The sequence below is a fragment of the Ochotona princeps genome, chromosome 1 (assembly GCF_030435755.1).
Source record: "Ochotona princeps isolate mOchPri1 chromosome 1, mOchPri1.hap1, whole genome shotgun sequence".
Classification (NCBI taxonomy): Eukaryota; Metazoa; Chordata; class Mammalia; order Lagomorpha; family Ochotonidae; genus Ochotona; species Ochotona princeps.
Window position 1 is genome coordinate 75,444,105 of NC_080832.1, and position 21,188 is coordinate 75,465,292.

At 36.4% G+C, this 21,188-nt stretch overlaps 1 protein-coding gene across 1 annotated transcript in view; it reads left to right on the forward strand.

The window, feature by feature from the left end:
- UBE3D (ubiquitin protein ligase E3D) overlaps positions 1-21,188 on the forward strand; it is a 137,835-nt gene that overhangs the window by 32,890 nt on the left and 83,757 nt on the right. Inside the window, exons 6-8 of the mRNA XM_058661136.1 lie at positions 4,961-5,030; positions 5,990-6,098; positions 8,538-8,698. Of these exons, the coding sequence (XP_058517119.1) occupies positions 4,961-5,030; positions 5,990-6,098; positions 8,538-8,698 (340 nt within the window). The remainder of the gene's footprint in view (positions 1-4,960; positions 5,031-5,989; positions 6,099-8,537; positions 8,699-21,188) is intronic.

Here is a 21,188-nt window from a genome sequence, read left to right on the forward strand (position 1 = left end):
TTTCTTTCTTATTATTATAATTAATGTTAATTATATTTTATGTAATATCTGTGTTACTGTACTCCTTTAAGGTGTAATAATAAAAACCTGATAATTAAAATGCTGCTAAAGATATGGTTTAAAATGTCAGGAGAGATACAACATGCTGTGTTAACTTGATCAGTGATGAATAATGGATTTTAATATAAATAATTAGAAAATGTAATTTAAAGTTATTGTACTTAAGGGAAGGCAGATGGAGTTTTTTTGAGTTTGTTTCATAAATCATCAGAATTTTCTAAGTAGTTAGTTGCTCAGGGTAAATAAAAAGAACAAATCTGTGATAACAAAAGGTGCCATGCTCAATGGCATTTGCAGAGAATGAAAGCAAGGCCCCTAAGTAACACGTTAGAAAGTTTTAAGGGTTTCAAATAATGAATAATGTAAATTGATTTTAAAATTTTTTCTGTATGTATTCCTTGAAGCCAAATAAAAATGTCAGTTAAGGAATAAGAATCTGTACAATTATGAAGACAGAGAGAAATGGAGAGGAAATGATAGTGATATGATCGAAAGATACAAGCAAACTCTTTTGGAATATGCTTAGTAGTGTGATTATTTCAAAACAGACAAATATAAGCTTAAAAGCTGTCATATAACTTTCCTGTAGAGGGGCATTGTCCATCTTGTTTATCTCTGTAACCTGAGCACTTAGAATAATGTACAGAACATGGTAAAACCTAATATTTGTTGAATGAATAAATGGACCCTTGAGGACATGACTCATCTAGCTAATTGAAATTCTAGATAGAAACAACAGATGCAACAGGGTGTAGGAAGTTACCAAAGAATAAATCATGACAGAAATCACATTTAAAAAAACGATTTTTCAGAGGTAGGACTTCAGTTTTTTCAAATAAAGGAATCCACTAACAGAGAATTGACAGGGAAGCCACTCCAGGCCTATCACTTAGTAATTTCACAACAGCAAGTATAAAGCTTCACAAGGATTGAAATTAATTTACAATTTGTTAGGAATTGGAGTAACACTGAACTTTTTACCAGCAGAGCTAAAAACTATTAGATGGTGGAGTGGTGCTTTCAAAATCTAAAAGGAAAAAGATTTTCAACCGAGAATCACATATGCAATGAAACCATCTAGTAAATATGAAGCTAATAGCTGTAGTTTGGGAAACAGCAAAGGTTTAAGGCTTGGATCTCAAAAATATGTTTTTCCTGGGAATGTACCACAAGATATATTAACATAAGTATTTTAGACAGACGACATAAGACTAGATAAACAGATTACCCAACATAGGAGAGCAAGACAATAAAGCCCTAGGATGGAGATATGTTGTAGGCCTGGAGAGTAACAGCATGGCTGAAGCCACGGAAGAGAAGAGCACCATCAAGAATTTTTTGGTTACAAAGTAGAATCAGTATGGGCCAGGTACGCGGTAGCTAGTGGATAAAGTCCTCGCCTTGCATGTGCCAGGGTCTCATATGGGCGCCAGTTCATGTCCAGGCTGCTCCGCTTGCCCTTCAGCTCCCATCTTGTGGTCTGGGAGGGCAGTTGAGGACAGCCTAAAGGCTTGGGACGCTGTACCTGCGCTGGTGTGGGAGACGTGGAAGAAGCTCCTGACTCCTGACTTTGGATTGGCTCAGCTCTGGCCTTTGCAATTTCTAGGGGAGTGAACCAATGGATGGAAAATCTTTCTTCTCTTTCTCTCCTTCTCTCTGTAAATCTGACTTTCCAGTAGAAATAAATGAATCTTAAAAAAAAAAAAGAAGTAGAGTCAATCAATTCTTTGGCCATATGTGATGAAAAAGCAAGAGACAAGACATTTTATCAAATAAGAAGAATTAGCTATAGAGATTTGGGAAACTAAACAAAAAAAAAGTGATTATTTATACAGGAAATAGGAAAGTTGAACAAGCCATTATAGTTATTTTAATGTGTAGTGTTACAATATAATATGTAAGTATGTTATGAAAATGATTTATGTGTATATATATATGACGGTTGTGGAATAACAAAGTAATTTCCACAGACATTCTACCATAAAATCATGGGGACTCCATTTCCAAAAGGCTGAGAATGGCCAATTTCATTCTGCAAAAAACAAATACAAAACACAACAACCATTTCAGGGCACTGGGAAATGAACAAAATGAAGCAACAACTGAACACATATTTCATCATGGAAAATAGCTATTGCAATGGGAACAAATACACGTTTATGAACCCTTTTTATCGGGGAGGGGCTAATCACTCCCTCATTCCCTAACCTGGGCAGAAAATGTACGCTTCCCTGTCTGCAGTACTGGGTTTGGTTCAGGACAAATGGAAGAAATGTAAGGGGATATTTTAGGATCAAACAGCATAAAAGGATTGAGGATAGCATCTTTCCATGACTCATCTATACACTAGATGCCAGGAAGTATGTATTTTCATTAAAAAAAAAACCTTGGGAGAGCACTGAATTGCTGTGACTTTGATTGCATTCCTCCATCCACAGAACTGGAGCAGAAGGTGACTTTCTTCTTTGGAAAAGGCAGAGTTACAGATAGAGAGGGAGAGATAGAGACAGAGACAGAGAGATCTTCCATCTCTTGGTTCATTCTACAAATGGCTTCAATAGCTGGAGCTGGCTTAGTCCGAAGCCAGGAGCCAGGAGCTTCTTGTGGGTCTCCTCTATGGGTACAGGATCCCTTCTGCTGTTTTTCTAGGTGAATTAGCAGAGGTCTGGATTAGAAATAGAGCACCCACGGCTCGAACTGGCCCCCACATGAGATGCTGGTGTTGCAGGCAGACACTTACATGCTTTGCAATGGTGCTTGCCCCAGGAAAAGACTTTTGTAAGAGGACTTATTATTCTGACATATTTGAGCAGAGGCTCTCCAGCAACTACGTAAGAGTAGATATTCTCTAGAGAGCCTTATTAAGTAAAATGAAACTGCACCTACACATTAATCACTACACATGGAGAGACATTTTACAATTTAAATTCAGGCCAATTATATATTTAGGATAATTCACCACTAGTGGTTTCATAATTAACAAAATTTTACTTGTACTCAGGTATGCTAAAATAATTCTAGATAGTTCTAAGATGAATTGATAAAGTGATAAGTATGTGGATAACATTAAAAGGATATTATCTAAACAAGGCAATAATACCTTTGGGGTTAAAATTATAGAATTAAAATATAGATTACCCACAGCTTGGATAAAGGGAATTCTGTCCATAGGTTAAATGATTCAGCTCTGCATCTAACAACATGACTTCAAAATAGTAAGTTTGGGGCTGGCATGGTGGTGGTTCAGACTAACCCTCTACCTGCAACACTGTCATCCTATATAGGTGCTGGCTGTAAGTCCAGCTGCTCCACTTCCACTTTGGCTCTGTGCTTATGGAGTGGGAATGCAGTGGGCCCCTGAACCCATGAACCCATGTGGGAGAGCCAGAAGAACCTCCTGGTTCCTGGCCCTGGGGGTAAACCTGCTGACTAAAGAGCTCTCTCTGTCTCTCCTCTCTGTAAATATGCCTTTCAAAATAAAATTAACAAATCTTTCAGAAGTAGTGAAAGTTCATAGGCCTTCCAGGAAAAATAGAAAAATATCTGTCTTCATGACTGTACACAATCTAGTAAACTATTGATTCTCCAATTTTGCCCTTTTGGCTATGTTACATTGAACAACGGAAAACTTTGAAAAAGTTTATGAGGAATAACTTTGTCTTATTGAAAATTATTTGACAACACCATTTTGAGATAGTCCCACCATTAGTTATTTCTAGTTTTATTGTTACCTATTTAAAATGGTTATCATGAATGATTTTTTTATCTAAATATATAATTACTTATAGTCATTTAATTTGAATGTTTTTGTTGATATCGTCATGAGCATCTAAAAAAACTATTTATTTACTTGAAGTGCAGAATGGAAGAGAGTGAAGGAGAGACAGATCTTTCATCTTCTGGTTGACTCCCCAGATGGACAGGCTGAAGGCAGGAGGTGGAAGTCATCTTATTCTCCCATGTGGGTTTCAGGATCTCAGACACCTGGGCTATCTTGTGCTGCTTTCCCAGGCACATTAACAGGATGCTGGATTGGGAGTAGAGCAGCTGGAACTCAAACCAGCAAGTGACTGGCGGCTTAACCTGATGTACCTCAGTCCCTGCCCTTATTATGACAGTTCTTATAGCAATATCTTTAAGATAAATATTTAGGTATTTAATTATAGTGTCATTTTGTATACATAATTTTAATGCTTTTGCCAAAAGGCTTTCCAGAAATATCATTTTTATTCGAGTAGTACTATATGAATAAACAAATCTGTTTCCCATAAGGAAAATCTCACTGCGATAACTGTTTGATGCTAAAAAAGTCTTCATTTATATAAAGTCAAATATTTTTTATATTTTTAAAAACTCAAGATGGTTGTATTTATATTCAAGCCCACGAAACATCTTGTCTTCTATTTAGATTTTTCTGTAAAGTAATTAATCAGGTGACCAGAAATAGTGTAACTTGTACAGGGATTGATTCAGTGAGATTTGAGAGAATTAGTAACATGAGATTGTGACATCTATGCATGCCCTTTTCAGTGACTTCGAAATAGGGTCTTTTCCATAGAAATGAAGGAACCCAAAATTTCACCTCTGTGTCAAGGGCTGTGACTGAGATGTGCCTTTTTTATAACAATACAGGTGTGTTCAGAGCCTAGCTGCGATACATTCACTTTGGATAGAATTTTCTGGAAAGTCATTGTACCCACCTGGAGCCGCAGAACTATCCTCTTGACATCTGTTTATTTTGTGTTCTGAAATTAACTTTTTTTTTTTAATGGTCAGTTAACTGAGTATTTCATCGGTATGTTGAATATTTTGTTTGTGATGATTATCTTGTCTACAATAAAAATATTAATGTATTAGAGAGACTCTTAATTTTATTTTATTCTGTTTTTTTTTCCCCTAGAAACCACAAAGTTTTATATGACTGAGATCATAATTCAGCCATCTGGGAGAAGTTTTCCTATTTTTCCAAGGTATAAATTGCGAATTAACTTTATTTTGTGTTTTCAAATGTAGGAGAATTGATACAGCTGATAATTTTGGAATTCATTTTAGTCATACCTCTAATTGAGAAGGGAAAAAAGTCACTGAAAAAGGCTGTTAGATAATTGAACCAAATTACATGTTTAAAAGACTTTAGAATTAATAGCAAAGACAAATGGACGCTTATTTCTTCTAACTCTGAAAGCTTTTTTTGTGTGTGTGTGTGTGCTCTTTTAATGTGTTACATATCCAGGACCTTATGATCTGGCTATTTACAGGTTTTTGAATAAATATTTGATTCTAATTTGACTTATTTTAAGTTTTCCGCAATAGCCATTTTCAAATGGTGCCTGTGTCTTCAGAAACATTGCACTTGGTCACCAAATGTATTAATGTTTTCTTTCTTTGAATATTTTTATTTTGCAAGCAAAACTTAACTCTAGGATTTCTTTCTTTCTTTTTTGATGTTGTCAAATCATGACAATCTGAATATCATCGGAACTTCACCTTCCTGTCAGTGGTTTGATTTAGTATCCTCAAAGCTGACATTTAAAGGAGATTTATTTGGAAAACATGAAGAAAGCTATTTGATTTTTGGAAGAGTATTTCTCAGCTTCTTCTGTAATTTAGTTAGCTACCACTAAATAAACATGACCAGAATGCTGACTTGTTCTAATATAGAGTCATTAGTTCAGCACAAGAGGATAGTTAGGCTTCAGGTGGAAAATGTGGTAAGAATTAGAGAGTCATTTTTAAGAACAATAAAGCAAACATAAATCTATTACAGTATGTTAAATCCACATTAGTGCAGATTGCAAGCAAATACATGGCGGATAGGAAACTGGCAGGCTGGTGTCACTGTCTTTTAGCTAGTGGATATTTTTCATTTGTTGTAGCCTTTAGAGTTAGTGTGAGAGGTATGTTGTAAGTTGTATTTCTGTTTCAACAGGTCTCAGTTTGTCCAGAGCATTGTCGCCCAGTATCTGGTGGAGCTTTCCTCGGCCAGAAGCACGTTTAGATTCACAGTTCAAGATCTAGAAGGCAAAGTGTACATATTGGTAAGAAATTTCCTTCAGTTACCAGTAGCATGGTAGTGCAGGATATTTTATTTTAATTCTTAGGTCTAGAAAGTAAGTGATCAAAAATTGATTTCTTCTACTAATCCAACCCAAAAATCACATACCCTTCATTAAAAAAATATTTATTTTAAAAGAGTTGTAAAGAGAGAGAACTGATTTACTGCCCAGATGGCCACAAGGACCAGTGCTGGGCCAGACCAAAGCAAAGAACCAAGAGCCAGGGGGCCAAAGCTTCACCTGCGTTTCCTGTGTGGATGGCAGGGGCTCAAATACTTGAGCCATATTCCTTTGCTTTCCAGGAGCATCAGCAAGGAACTTGATTGGAAGTAGAGAGCTTATTTTTTGACTAAAGTTGATACTAAATTTATCTCATAGCCATAATCTGATATTGTTGTGTTTCCTTTTGTAGTGTGTGTGTGTTTAAAGATTTATTTATTTTTATTAGAAAGTCACATTTACAGAGAAAAGGATACAGAGAAAGATCTGTGCTGGTTCACTCCCTAAGTGGCTGCAAAGGCTGGGAATGAGCAATCCAAAGCCAGGAGCCAGGAACTTCTGGATCTCCAACATGGTGCAAGGTTCCAAGGCTTTAGTCCATCCTGGACTGCTTTCCCAGTTCACAGGCAGGAAGCAGGCAGGAAGTGGTGTAGCCGGGATTCAAACCGGTGCCCATATGGGATCCCAGTGCATGCAAGGCGAGGATTTAGCCACTAGGCTCCTATCAGACCCCTTTTGTAGTGTTTTGAACTTAAAAATAAAGAGTGGGATTTAAAAAAAAGTATTTAATTTGAAGGGCACAGAAATACAGAGAGAGAGAGATCTCCCATCTGCTGGCTTCCTTCCCTGTGCTGGACCAGGCCAAGCATCTGGAAACTCATCTCAGTCTTTGACATGGGTGAAAAAGACCCCCTTAGTCATGCCATCACTTGCTGTTACCCAGAGTGGTGTATTAACAAACGCGGTAAACTTCCATCCCTAGAACTAAAACTTCACTTGATCTTACCCAAAAAGCCGAGAACTAAAACTAAGTTTTTCAGTATATATTTAATTAAAACTTTTTTCTTTTCATAGAAGCGTTAAATTCTTGAAACACATTCATACAATATAAAGACATAAAGTAGTGTTGCCCTATGTTGTCCCTACCTCCCCCTACCCTACTCTATTTTATTATCTGGAGGGAATCATTATTAGCAGTCTGATGTGTGTCCTACCTCATTTTTCTATCAGCACACAATTACATATAGATACACTCACATGTTTTGATTGTAAAAGAAAGAATATCATATGATTAGCATTTTCTACGACATGTTTTTCTTAATATATCATGAGTATTGTTTGTTGTTAGCACAGCATTTTGACTCTTTAGTGACTGTAGTTCCACTGGTAAAGACAGAGCTGCAGTAAAAATCATCCTTGCACATGTATTTTAACTCTTTTAGAAATGAATCTTTCTGATGCAGTATTGGAGTTTATATATTTTATACTCAGAAAACAGTCATCTTCCAAAATGGCTTCAAGTGGAGATTTCTGGTGCACCCCACCCCGCCATCCCCTGGATTGGGTTGTTGCCTCTGTTCCCAGCAGCTGACAGAAGCGGCTGCTAAGGGATCCCAGCTGTCCCCTGCAGAGCAGATATGGCTTTGCTCAGGAAGTCCCTTGATTCCCACTGTCTCCCAGGCGTGTGCTGTTCAGCCCTGTTCAGCCCATTGCTGATCTGACCCTGAGCACAGAGCTCTGGGGCCTCATCCCTTAGAGTGGACAAGCTATGGATACAGCTCATGTTGCAGAGCTCCACGAGGGGTCAGGCTGCAGCCGTCTCAGCTGAGTCCCGGCCTAGCTTCCTTCAGTGGATCTTACCCCTGCCTTTATCCAGTTCCCTGGTTTTTCTCCTGAGAATTTATTTCTCCCTGTAAACCCAAACACTCTTCCACCACCATGACAATGCCTGATCCCGATCCCTCGTCTGGAGTTGATGTTATCAAACTTTTTATGTTTTTCTAATCTGATAAGTGAAAAATGGTGACACAAAACTTTGCATTTCCTATTATTTTCATTGACATGTTTGTGTATTTCTCACTTATTTCTTCTGTTCAGATTCATTGCCTGTATTTCTGTTGGGGTTGGGGCTTTTTTTTTTGTGACTGGTTTCTAGTAGCTTATTTTATAGTATTATAGATAGTAACTTCGGTACTACATATTTCTTGTAGTCAGTTTTTTTCTTTTTTAATTTTATGATCATTACACTGTCAACTAAAGGATTAAAAATTATATGAATCCATATTTTTGATTCATATATATATAAAATCTGTACATATATATATATATATATAAAATCTCTATTTTATATATTTTCTGAGTAGTGACATAAAATCTGGACAGATTGGCAATATCCTTGTGCTTTTCTCTCCCTATCTTTAGCTTTGGCTTTTAAACTCTGATAGTTTGGTGATTGAATATTTGAGAAATCCTGAAAGTATCAGAAAATTCCCCTTTTTGGAAGACACATCAACAAATTCTCCTTCTGCCTGGAATGCTGTCAAGGTCCTTTACCAGCCATGTGTCAAAAGTAAGAATGAAAAGTAAGTTATGCTTTTATTTTCTCACCCCTCATGATTTAACGTCTGTTTTCATGTTGGTATTAAGAAGTTAAGAAATTAAAAAGTTAAACTGTACTGAATCACTTCCCTCCTTGAAGTTTCTAGGAGTCATATAGGTATGTATCATGCTTTTAAAGTAGATCACGTTATTACAGATGGTTTTATTACATCCCCATTTTAAGAATAAGGACACTAAGACACAGGTGGTAAATTGTTTCCTGCTACAAAGCAAGGTAAGGTGGCTGGGGAGTGATGGGCTAGGCTTAGAAGTTGTGTTAGAGAAAGTTCTTCGAGTGTGGTGATGTTGAGGGAGAAAACACGAAGGAAATGACATCATGACAGAGGGAAAAGTGTTCTCAGTGGAGGGAACGGCAGGATTTATTTAAAGATACTGGAAGTTTCTACTTGACTTACACTCTTAGATCAGCTTGATAAAATTTGTACTCAGAACAGAAAGATCCCAATTCTTTTTCTGAGAAGTAAAGACATTTTTTTAAAAATTACTGCTTTTGAAGTCATAAAAGATTCAAACACTTAAGACTTCTGTAGAGGAAAAATGAATGTTCTACATCAAGTGCCTCTTTAGAAGTAAAAAAATTGTTATTTATTCTTTGCCTCTTTTTGCTATTCATTTTGCTTCCTAATGTAATTTGAATGATATATGTATGCTCTTTATCCTTAAAAAACACTGTTTTAGAGAGTGTTCCTATGTTCATTTTTGATATTTTAAGAAACTTTTTCCATTGATAAATATTTGAGTTGTCATCTATACAGGTTATGATTAGTATTCTAGTATCTACTATTATATATCTGTTTTTTGATTATATACCAGCCCCTATGCTGCTGGTTTTTTGGTATGTAAAATGACAGTTTAGTAAGTGTCAACTTTTACACTTTTTAATATATTGATTATATTCTCTGTTGATACTATTATATACTTAGATTTATATATTCCAGTTTATTAAAACTTTTTGTTAGCTCTTTTAATTATTGGAAAGATGTGTGAAACTTCAAATTATGCTTAACGAAATCATTTTCTTCTGACTTTGATGTCAGATTTGTATTATATTGTCTTAGGTTATGTTGAAATATACATAAAGGTTTTGTATTGGGATAGCTTTATTATTTGTATATTTTGTCAAGATTTTTCTCAGTTTCTATATGATCCTATTCTTTTTATTCTACTTTCTTTGATGTTAATATTGCCATCTCTACTTTTTTAAGTTTGTGAATTTTTTTTTTTGCACCTTTCTGTGCCATTTTATGTTAAATGTAAGTATTGCTTGTCTAAACCTTTTGAAGTGCATATTGCTTGATATTACCAAACTCAAATAATAATTTGAGTTAACATTAAGTGTGATTATCGCTATAGTAGGACATAGACTGCCATCATTTAGATTGGTTTTCTTCTCTATGCAATTTTTGCCTTCTGATGTTTTGGAAGGACAAGACATCTATTTCAAAATGAATTTTTATTAACATTGAAATTTTAATGTGTATTAAAATTTTTATTTTAAAATTTAACTACCAGTATTTAAATTAATTAATATCCATATTGTTCACTAGAATGAGAAAAGCTGTAGCCATTTTTCTTCTTGCTTCCTCTCTAAGATCATCAGAGTCCTTATAGAAGCATCCTGACAAAGTTCTCCCCTTTTATTTACTTCATACTGTCATGGGACTGTGAATGTATATAAATTTTGATATTATTCACATTTCCATAAAAAATGCAGTATTTAATATTATAGTATTTAAATATTTTTCAATCTTTTAACTCAGTATTCTTTGGGTAATATTTTTAATTTGAAAAAGTAGTAGTTCTTTTAAACTTGAGCAGTAGTCATTTTTGAATATCTGAAAATGTCTTCTATTCCAGCATTTCCAAAAAAATTTAGCATTTTCTGTTTATCTTTAGTTTTACAGGATTTTTTCTTTTTTCTTTTTTTTTAAAAGATTTATTTATTTTTATTACAAAGTCAAATATACAGAGAGGAGGAGAGACAGAGAGGAAGATCTTCCGTCCGATGATTCACTCCCCAAGTGAGCCGCAATAGCTGGTGCGCGCCGATCTGAAGCAGGGAACCTGGAACCTCTTCCAGGTCTCCCACCTGGGTGCAGGGTCCCAAGGCATTGGCCCATCCTCGACTGCTTTCCCAGGCCACAAGCAGGGAGCTGGATGGGAAGTGGGGCTGCCGGGATTAGAACCGGTGCCCATATGGGATCCCGGGGCGTTCAAGGTGAGGACTTAAGCTGCTTAGGCCATTGCGCCGGGCCCAGGATTTTTTCTTTACAGATGAATCTAAAACTTGGTGCTCACTTCAGATGTTATCATTTGTTATCATCTATTCTTTAGTTAAACTGCAGTATTTTCTGAGCCTGTGTAAAATAATAATAGTACTTTTTTCTGTTTACTAGATTTTTTTCTTTGGGTATTAGTTTAAATTTTCTTAGAGAGGTTGACTTTTTACCTTTCTTTCTTGACCTTGCTTCTCCCACATGTTTGAAGGTTTTGTTAGCATTCCGGAACTAGCCAGCTAGGACTGTATCTGTCTTGCTCATCTCTACTTGTAAAATTTATGTTTATACAATGGTACATGATATTCTGGTTACTTTTTGTTAATAAATAACTGTTCACCTATTAATTAATGACTGTAATTTTATAAAGATAACCTTAAGGGATTAGTGAAAGAGAATTCAAAAGGTATCCCAGTCTACATGTGCTACTTTGTCTTTTGGAAACTTTTGAATTTTAAGAATAAGTAGTTATAGATTCAGTTATGCTGTTGGGTCTTTACACTGTCTGTTTGAGGACTGTTACAAGAATTGATGACGTGTCCCATTATTTCACTTATTCCTAAAAAAAAACATTTCATACTAGAAATATACTAACTACACTCAGCTATGTTCTATAATATTTTCTTAAACTTTTTAAAACTCCAAATGCTTGGCGACAGGTTGAGGTGTAATAATTGAAGTTTATTTCTTCAATTTTCTTTTGAATACAGCCATTTTGGTTGTGATTTTCCTTCTGCTGTGGTTTGATTTTGAGTCCTAAAGTAGAAAAGAAATTTCACATGTTGGGTAACCATGCTGGATATTATTTACTTATGTTTTTGTAAGGATGTTACTGGCTTTTGTTTTGGGCATGACTGAGCAAGCTGTAGATTCTCTGGCATAGACTCTCTGGCACATGGAATGGTGCGTTGGTTATGTTAGTTCAGTTGGCTAGAAATCTTTATCTAGTGAAAGTATAGATTGCCAGATGGGAGTCTAAAAGAGGAAATAGCAAATGTAACAAGGGTTTTATTTCCTTGAGCTCACACAGAAAAGTAGCATATAGTATTTTTAGAATGTTCTTTCTAGCAATCGACATACTTTTGTTTCAGCATCATTAAAGATGCCTACTTTGATCTGCTCCCACCTTTCTCCAATCAGTGTTTCATTTCTTGGCAAGCTTCAGTAGCTTTTTAGTCCTTCATATTTTGTTGGTTAAAATAGTGCATGTTATATTTCACATTCTTCAGTTTGTATGGCAGTGTTTAGCTCCTACATCATAGCTTTTAGCTTTAAACCCTGAATTAACTTCTGGACTTTAATTCTACCCATTCATCTGTGTCCTCATATTCTCTAGATGAGGTTAATTTTATCCCTCAAGGGACATTTGACAATGTTATTGGTTGTCACACTAAGGGTATTGCTGACATCCAAATTTGTACTAACTGTAAGTTGTCTCAACAGAATGTAGTCTGACATGCTAAACAAGGTAAGACACCATTTGAGGTCTTGGGACAGCGGATCAACTGGCTAATTCTCCCCCTTCAAGTACCAGGAAGCTACTGCAAGTGCAGGAAGCTACTGCATTTACCATCCAAAGTTTTATACCTGTGGCTTGGGAAAGCTGCAGAGGATGGCTCAAATGCTTGGGACCCTGCACCCGTGTGGGAAACCTACAGGAAGCTCCTTGCTTTAGATTGACTCATTTCAGGCTGTTACAGACACTTGGGCAGTGACTCGTCAGGTGAAAGATTTTTTTGTCTGCCTCTTCTCTCTGTAAATCTGACTTTCCAGTAAAAATAATTAAATGTTTAAAAAAAGGAAAGCAAATTTGAACTTAAGAATTTTTTTTGAAAGATCTCCTATTAGGACAACATTAATTCTGTGAAAATCGAAGCAAAAACAAGCAACCAATTTCATGTGAAGCACTGGATGAAAGAATATGGAATTTCTAATACTTTGGCAAAAGTTTATGGGATCATGGCCCCTGGTTCTGGTCCCGGTGGCTCCACTTCCTCTCTATCTCTCCTCCTCTCAATATATCTGACTTTGTAATAAAAATAAAATAAATCTTTAAAAAAAAAGTTTATGGGATCAATGCCACCAAAGAAATCAGCAGATTGCAAATAGATTATTAATTGTATGTGTGTTTAAATAGTTATTTGTTTGAGAGGGCTACAGAGAGAGTGTGAGTGGGTGTACAAGCGAGCACACGTGCTCTTTTTCTTTTACTCATTTATTCCCCAAATGGTTTCAACAACTGAAATTGGTTAGGTAGACGTCAAGAGCAGGAACTCAAAGGTTTGGGCCATTATTAGTTGCTTCCCAAGCGTGTAAGCAAGGAGCTAGGTCAGAAATAGAGTATTTAAAACTCTAGGTGGCATTCTGATACAGGATGTAGGTGTCAGTTGGTGACTTGATGTGCTGTGCAATGAAATTTTAAATATTTTGGATCAGAATCTTGAAGCATTTCTTCAAGGAATTGTAACAGGAACAAATTGATGAGTACCAAGAAGCAGAATAGAGTGTGGGATGTGACTTGGAGTTAAGCCACCATTTACAATTCTGACATTTTGTATCACAGTGCCAGTTTGAGTCTTGGCTCCTTTGCTTCCCAATCCAGTTCCCTGCTGATGTTTCTGAGAGGTAGCAAATGATGGTTTAAGTACTTACTTGAGTTTCGTTCATCCATGTGGAAGACTTAGGTGGAGCTTATGGCACCATGGTCCAGCCCTGGCTATTGTGGGCATTTTTGAAAGTGAACCTGTGGATGGAAGATATTTGTCAATTGGTTTATCTTGCTGTGTGTGTGTGTGTGTGTGCGCGCGCTCACGGTCAAGTGTGCCTGCCTTTAAAATAAATGAAAGTTTATTTGTAAGTGGGGTAGTCCTTTTCATGTCATAGTAGATCAGGTAAGGGGATAGGTCATGTAGCAGTTTTTCTTAGAAGCTCAAGTCATTTTACTCATTCATCCTTTTAAGGGCCTTACGGGCCACAGAATGATAATGTCTATTAGTATGATTGTTTTAAGAAAGCTAGCCAAAGCTGTAGGAAAAACTAAAACAAAAACTTGAGAAAGTTTTACCAGACAGCCCTCCTTCACTAGTGCAGTATTTCTGCTCATTTTTCACATGAAGTAGGGACAGTTTTGCAACATTTTTATGGGAAATTATTAGGCATCCACCGTATAGTCTGATTTGGCTCCTTTTGAGTTCTTATTCTGTCCTAATCTTAAAAACATTTTAAAGGACAATTGTTTTTGGTCAGTTAATGTTAAAATACTGTTCTTGAGCTTCCATGCTTAAATTCCCAGGGCTGTCAATTCTTTAGAGAGTGGACTAAATGACTGATATTACTGCTTATAATATTGTCAGTGTTGTGGCATAATGGGTAAACTCACTACCTACAATCCCAGCATTCCTATGAGCTCCAGTTCATGTCTGAGCTCCTCCACTTCCAGGTCAGCTCCCTGCTGATGGTCTAGGAAAACCAAACATAACCCTTGTGGTTGTTCGTCTGCCACCCATGAGGGAGACCCTGATGCAGCTTCTGGCTCCTGGCGCTTGCCTGGCCCAGTGCTGACCATTGTAACCATCTGGTGAGTAAACGAGTAGTTGGAAGATATTTCTCTCTCTTTCTCCCTCTACCCCCATCAATAACTCTGACTTACAAAATGAATATTTAAGATCTTTAAAGAAATATAAAACAACATCCAAAAGAAGTGTGTTGAACTTGGTTGGAACTATTTTCAGAATGAAGCTTTTATTTGTATCTTTTATTTCCATTCCATTTTAAAAACTTGTCAGTTTTATGTGTTTTAAATGCAGCAAGACACAAAAGGATATGCATCTGCTAGTTATTCCCCAAATGCCTGCAATGCCTGACTAAACGAGAGTATAATGAGGAGCTGAAAACTAAATCCGTATCTCCCACGTTGGTGGAAAGGGCCTGACACTAAGAGCCAACACCTGATGTCTTCCATAGTTCTTACTAGCAGGAAGTTGGAATTAGGAGCAAAATCAGGACTGAAACCCAGACAATCTGATATGGGATCAGATGTCTCAACTGGTGTCTCAACTGCTATACCAAATATCCACTCTGTGCTGATGAATTTTTGGTAATTTCTCTAAGTATAATTGTACTGTTTATTTTTTTCCTGACTGGTTTATTTCATTTTGCAAGATGTCCAAGCTTCATTAATGCTGTAATTATATGACAAGGTTTGCTGTCTTTTTGAAGGCAGAATATTGCACATATATTTCATATGTTGTTTGTTCATTCATCTGTTGATAGGTATTTGGGTTTCTTCCACCTCGTAGTTCTTGTGAATAACGCTGCTGCAACATTGCTATTCAAGTATCTGCTTCTGCACAGTTGCTTTGATTACATTTCTCTGAGGATTAGGGATGTTGAATACTTTTTCATACATGTTTTGGTAATTTGTATATTTGAAAAAGGTATATTCAGATCATTTGTCCATTGACCATTTTTAAGTTGTTTTTTTTGGATAGTTAAAAGTGCTTTTTATATTTTGCATATTTATTTCTTTTTAAATATAAGACTTAAAGATATTTTCTTACTGTAGATTTCCTTTTCATTGTGTTGATGGTGTCTTTTAGAAGCAAAATGTGTTGAAGTCTCATTTGTTTTCGCTTTTGTTGACTGTGTATTCCATGTCATATCACAAAGAAATCATTACTGAATCTGGCTTAAATATGGGACTCTGTGGGAGAGATTTTCATTGCCTGAAGTACTTTGGAGATAATGTTATGCAGTTTTGAGAAGATTCCAACCTTTTTGTTTGATAAAGAAAAGCAACTACAAATTAACAATAACAATCTCTAATTCATGCTGGCATTACCTCCAGCAGAATATGTAAGACCTGTTATTTAATAATTATGTAACCTGCAAAAACACTGTATTAACACATTTAAATAGTGTATGAATATGATGTAGAATAAAGAAATGAGTGACTAAATGAATACATAAATTGATGTACCATTAACCCCTGAAGAATGCTTTATATAGCCATCTTGTGTGTTTATTCTTCTTCCCATATGGGAGTCACGAGGTGACACTGTTGGTGCTTTTCAGTTATGCACATTGACTTTGCAGAGTAGGACAAATTTAAATTTCAGATATGAATGTCCAAGTCTTATGTTTTACAAATGAGGAAACTGTAGACCATAAAAAGAGAACTTTAGTCAGTCAGTTGTTAGTGACAAAACCAGAATTAGAGTCAGGTTGTCCTGATTCCAAAACAGTGCTTTTTAAATCTTATCATGTAGCTTCTCACTGTAAAGCTTTTGAAGAACTGAAAATACCACTGTAAATGTATTCTTCCTTGAGAAAAATTCCTTTGTTATTTTAGAATGTATAAGCATTTTGATTACTATATAAAATGTACTGCTTATATTAGATTTTCTAAGTTTATGGAATATTTATCTTAATATGCAACATCAGTAGCAGAAGCTTCTGGTTTATGTTACTTTCCTATTTGATCAGAATTTAAGGGAACATATGTGATACTGTTTAGAAGTACAGTGTGTAAGCTTCTAAGCTCAGAAATCTACTGAATAGAAAGTAGTCAGATTCCTCTAGGAAACTATAAATGCTTCACTGGAAATTACCTTAAAATATTTATTGTATTTATTTGAAAATTAGAATTACAAAACGGGAGAGATATTCCATTTGCTGGTTCACTCCCTAAATGGCTGACATGACCGAGCCTGGGTCAGGACAAAGCTAGGAATCCAGAACTTCATCCTGGTCGCTCTCTCTCACAGGGATGAAAGGGGCTGAAGTACTTGGGCCATCTTCTGCTTCTTTCCTAGGTGGATTAGTAGAGAGGTAGATGGGAAGCAGAGCAGCTGGGACTCAAACAGTCACTCTGATAAAAGATGCTAGCATTGTCAGTGTTAAATTTACCTAGCGGACAGGAATGCCAGTCCTGGAAGCTACTTTTCACGTATTTGTCTGTTAGTCCCATATTATCAGTAAAACCCATCTGGACAAGAGTCTTTTTGTTTTTTAAAGTTCTACATATGCTTCTTTATTTGTAGTTTTAAAAATCTCCTTTGGTCTTTTTAAGTACAGCAGCCAATTTCTTTTTTAATTTGAAATCTCTGTGCAATCCTTCAATCCTGCTGTAATCCTTTAAGACAGGAAAGCAGAAACGTGACATATGCTAAAAGTGAGCTTTTCTGCTGGAGACTCCTGTTTCACCATCAAATGCAGTGCATCTCTTGGGATTGCTTCTTTGGGGGAAAATCTGGTTTGCTGTTTCCAGTGAAAGAACATGACATAAGTATAATCATCAACTGTGCAGGACAAAAGGGAAAGAGGATAGCCTTAATTTTCTGTTTTCTAATCACATGTGAGATGTTTATGAGTCAACCGTGAAATCCTTGTTTTAGTCTTTCATGTCAGGAAGAGTGAGATTTTTGTTTCTTTAAAAATATCTCCTACTGTACTTAGTATTGTAAGTTATTCCAAAATGGGGGATTTCTGGCATAAAGGAACATCTAGCAACCTAATTTAGGCAACTTGGTAAATATATCCAAAAACATGATTTCAGATGGTCAATATCTATATAAATGTTGATGCTGTAGGCCGTTTGTGTTACTATTATGAAATGACTGAGACTGGGTAATTTCTGAAAAATAAAAATTTATTGCTTACTGTTCTGGAGGCTGAAAGTCCAGAACAGGTCTGGTGTCTGGTGAGGGCCTGGTCTCTACTTTTGTGATGGGTCCTTGTTTCTGTATCCACCAGAGGGAATGGGCCCTGTGTCATCACATGACAGTGTGGACAGAAGGGCAAAAGGAATCTGCTCTTGTTCTGTAGTGCTTTCCTCCAAGATACAAAACCCTTCCATGTAGGCAGAACCCTCATGGTCTAATCAGCTCCTAGCACTCCTACCTCTTAACACTGTTGCAATGAGGAGCAAAAGAAGTGTGTTTCAGGCACAGTCAAACCAAAGCGTTTAAGAAACAGGTTTGCATGGAGAACAGTCTTTGTTAACTACATTAAAGAAAATAAAAAACAAAAAAGTGGAAGCACTCTTTCCTACTTCCTTCTACTTCATCCCTTCTCTGGTAAAAGCTAAGAGGAGCTGGACAGGGAAAGTATGCATGTGTTCATTCACTGAATTCCTGAGAGCGCCTGTTGGCTGCCACTGATAGAGAGATATGAAGAGATTTGAAGGAGGTTCAGGCCAGAGAGAAAGGCTCCTATTCACTTCAAAAGGTTTTACTGTACTGAAGGTTTCGACAGCTGAAAAAATTTAGAAACCTTTTCTTGTCTCTGATATGCATTCCTCTGGATTGTTCCTGAATGTACTAGGTCACCAGATCATAGCAAAGTTATAACTTACAAAAGCAACCACAATGAGATTCTAGTTGTTAAAAATGATCTTTGTTAAGAAATATATAGTGCTATGAGAAATAATCATAGGGCTATCATTCGTGACGGTGTAGGTTCCCATGAAGAATTCCCGTGGTTAGTTGCTCTCTGGATGATAAGAATGAGTTCACTATGTGAAGAGCATTTTGAGAAGGGAGAAAGCAACGTAGAGGAACCTGGAGTGGGAGAGAGAGCGCACGGTGAGTTCAGGGGATGACGAGAAGCCTAAGATGGCTGGAAAGGAGAAGGTGAGAAACAGGAATAGGATCAAGAGGAGCCAGATCAACTCAGAACCCTAAAATGCAGCTGAAAGAGTTTTGTCTTTGTGTTTCTCCTAAAAGAATCTATTCAGTGTTTTATCCAAGAAGGATAAAATAGTTTAGAAATATTATCTTCAGGAAGATTATTCTGGCAGACTTCTAGAAAATAGGTAAATTAGAAAGGAAGTTATTGCAATAGCCCAGGATTATGGTTTTTATATAGTTGTGGTGGTTGAGTTTCAGAAGCACAGAGTAAGTTAAATTTGTATGTGGTAATGTTTAAATTTGGAGAATGAGCTGCTGTTTGCTGAAATGATTTTGGTAGAAGTAAAATTTTGAGAGGATATCATAATGTTCTTTTTTATACATGGTGAGTCTGAAATACATTTGAGTCGTACAGAAGGAAATAGTTAGCACAAAGTTAAATACAGACCTGAGGTTCGTATTAAAGATTTGGGCTGGATTTGTAAATTGTGACTCATCTGCATAGAGGTCTTACTTGAAGACAAGGGCATGGGTAAGATTGTTTTGGAAGGAAGAATGGAAGACTGAAGAGTGAGGAACTACCTCACTTACAAACCAAATAAAGAGAAACTCACCTGGAAAGTTGAGGGGACGAGTGGCCAGAGATGTACAAGGAAAGCAACAGAGTGGTATTATTTAATAGATGTGAAGGATGAAAATACTTTAAGAAGGAAGAAGTAATCATATGCTGATTAGAGGTCAGATAAGGTGTTAGGTGTAGAATGAGTCTTGGATTTAGACTAGAAAGGTCCTCAGTGACTTTAGCAGCAGCATTTGGATGTCTGGGCTTGTAGCTAGTTGGGAATGCATGAACACCAAGTGACTACAAGTATGGACATTGACATCTATCTCAAGAAATTTTGCAGTGAAGGACACGAAAGGGATGGGAAGCTGACTGAAGGTAGCTAGGGATAGTTAGATGACCTTGAGTTTACTTTTTTTTATTGATTATTTTGCATTATGTGACAGTTTCATAGGCTCTGGGAATCCCCCCACCCCTCCCCTCCCCACGCCCTTCGCCCCTGGTGGATTCCTCCACCTTGTTGCAGTATTACAGTTCAGATTCAATCAAGATTCTTTCTTTGCAAACATATACTAAGCATAGAGTCCAGCTACTTATTGTCCAGAAGGGTTGAACAGTTTCTTGGGGAGACTATTTCTGGTCTGAAGTTAGAGCTGGTAGAATATCATCCCAGTCAAATAAGAGTCCCAATATAAGATCAACAGTAATTTGCAACATTATGGAATTGACATGGTTTTGAGTAACCAGTATGTTAAAAAAAAATGTAAGTTCTTAACCACATCCTATGATTAGCTCATTGACATTTCAATTTTAGTTTATATACAGGACCGGCTGCTATATACCTTAAAATGGCTATAGGGTACTATTCAGCTGTCGACCTTGAGTTTACTTTAAAATACGAATGGAAGAATCCTGTTGAAGAGGTTGACTACATATGAAAGAGAAGGGATGACTGATGAGATGAGATTCCTGGACAGGATAGGAGAGGCCATAGCATGTGCAGTTCCAGTATTTGAGCACCTAGTTCAGGAGCAAGCATGGTTTCCCTCTTATAACAGGAGTGAAGGAGATCAGGATTGGAGTAATTGGACTTGCTTTGCATACTAGGTTTTGGGTACAGGGGAAGTATTGTCCCATCAATGGCTTCTGTTATGTCAGTAAAATAGGAGTCTGGGGCAGAGTCACAAGAGGGAAAGAAGTGGGGGTAGTGGTTAGCTGGAGATTTGTTCAGAACTGAGGTATAAAAGGATCATTTGGAGAGAAGGTAAGTGATACGATATGTGGTATTGGTAGACATTGTTCATTGCCCATTTGAGGTTTACTATCATGAATTTATAGTGACATTAATCTTTCCTATGGTGAGACTTTCTATCATCTTCTGAGTACAAACACATAGCAAGGAAATAATTGAGTTCTTCAGGGTTAGAGTTTTACTGTGTGGACACAAAGATATTATATTACCACTCTGTTATTAAAATGATGGACTACAGAATCTAAGTGGCCTATTTTAATGAATATTAAGAGTTGAAAGGAACTTTAGCTCCTAATCACTTACTGAAACTTAGCTGTGGTAGTGGAGAAGGCTTTTAATTATATATCGAAAGCTTCTCAAAATGTTATTTTTAAAAATACCAAAGATTGTTGATGGGAAATGATCTCGTCAAAATATATTAAGGAAAACTCTAGTCTCTTAATGAAGTTTTAGCTCTTATTCAACTATATATCCTTAGTTAAATTTTCTTCAGGGTTGTCCGTGTGAGTTTTGTAGTCCAATTTTATAATAAAATGTATGTATTGACTTGTTGTGGAATAAGGGGTATGAAGAAAAAAATTACATTATCTTAGTTTTTGCCAGAATTATAGTTGGGTGTTTTTCTTGTAAAGTAACTGTAATATTCTTGGTTGGTTTTGCTTATACACATTTTGGTTGAAAGATAAATTTTGGATTCTAACGTCACCTGAAGTAAAGGAAGAAATCAGTTTCTTT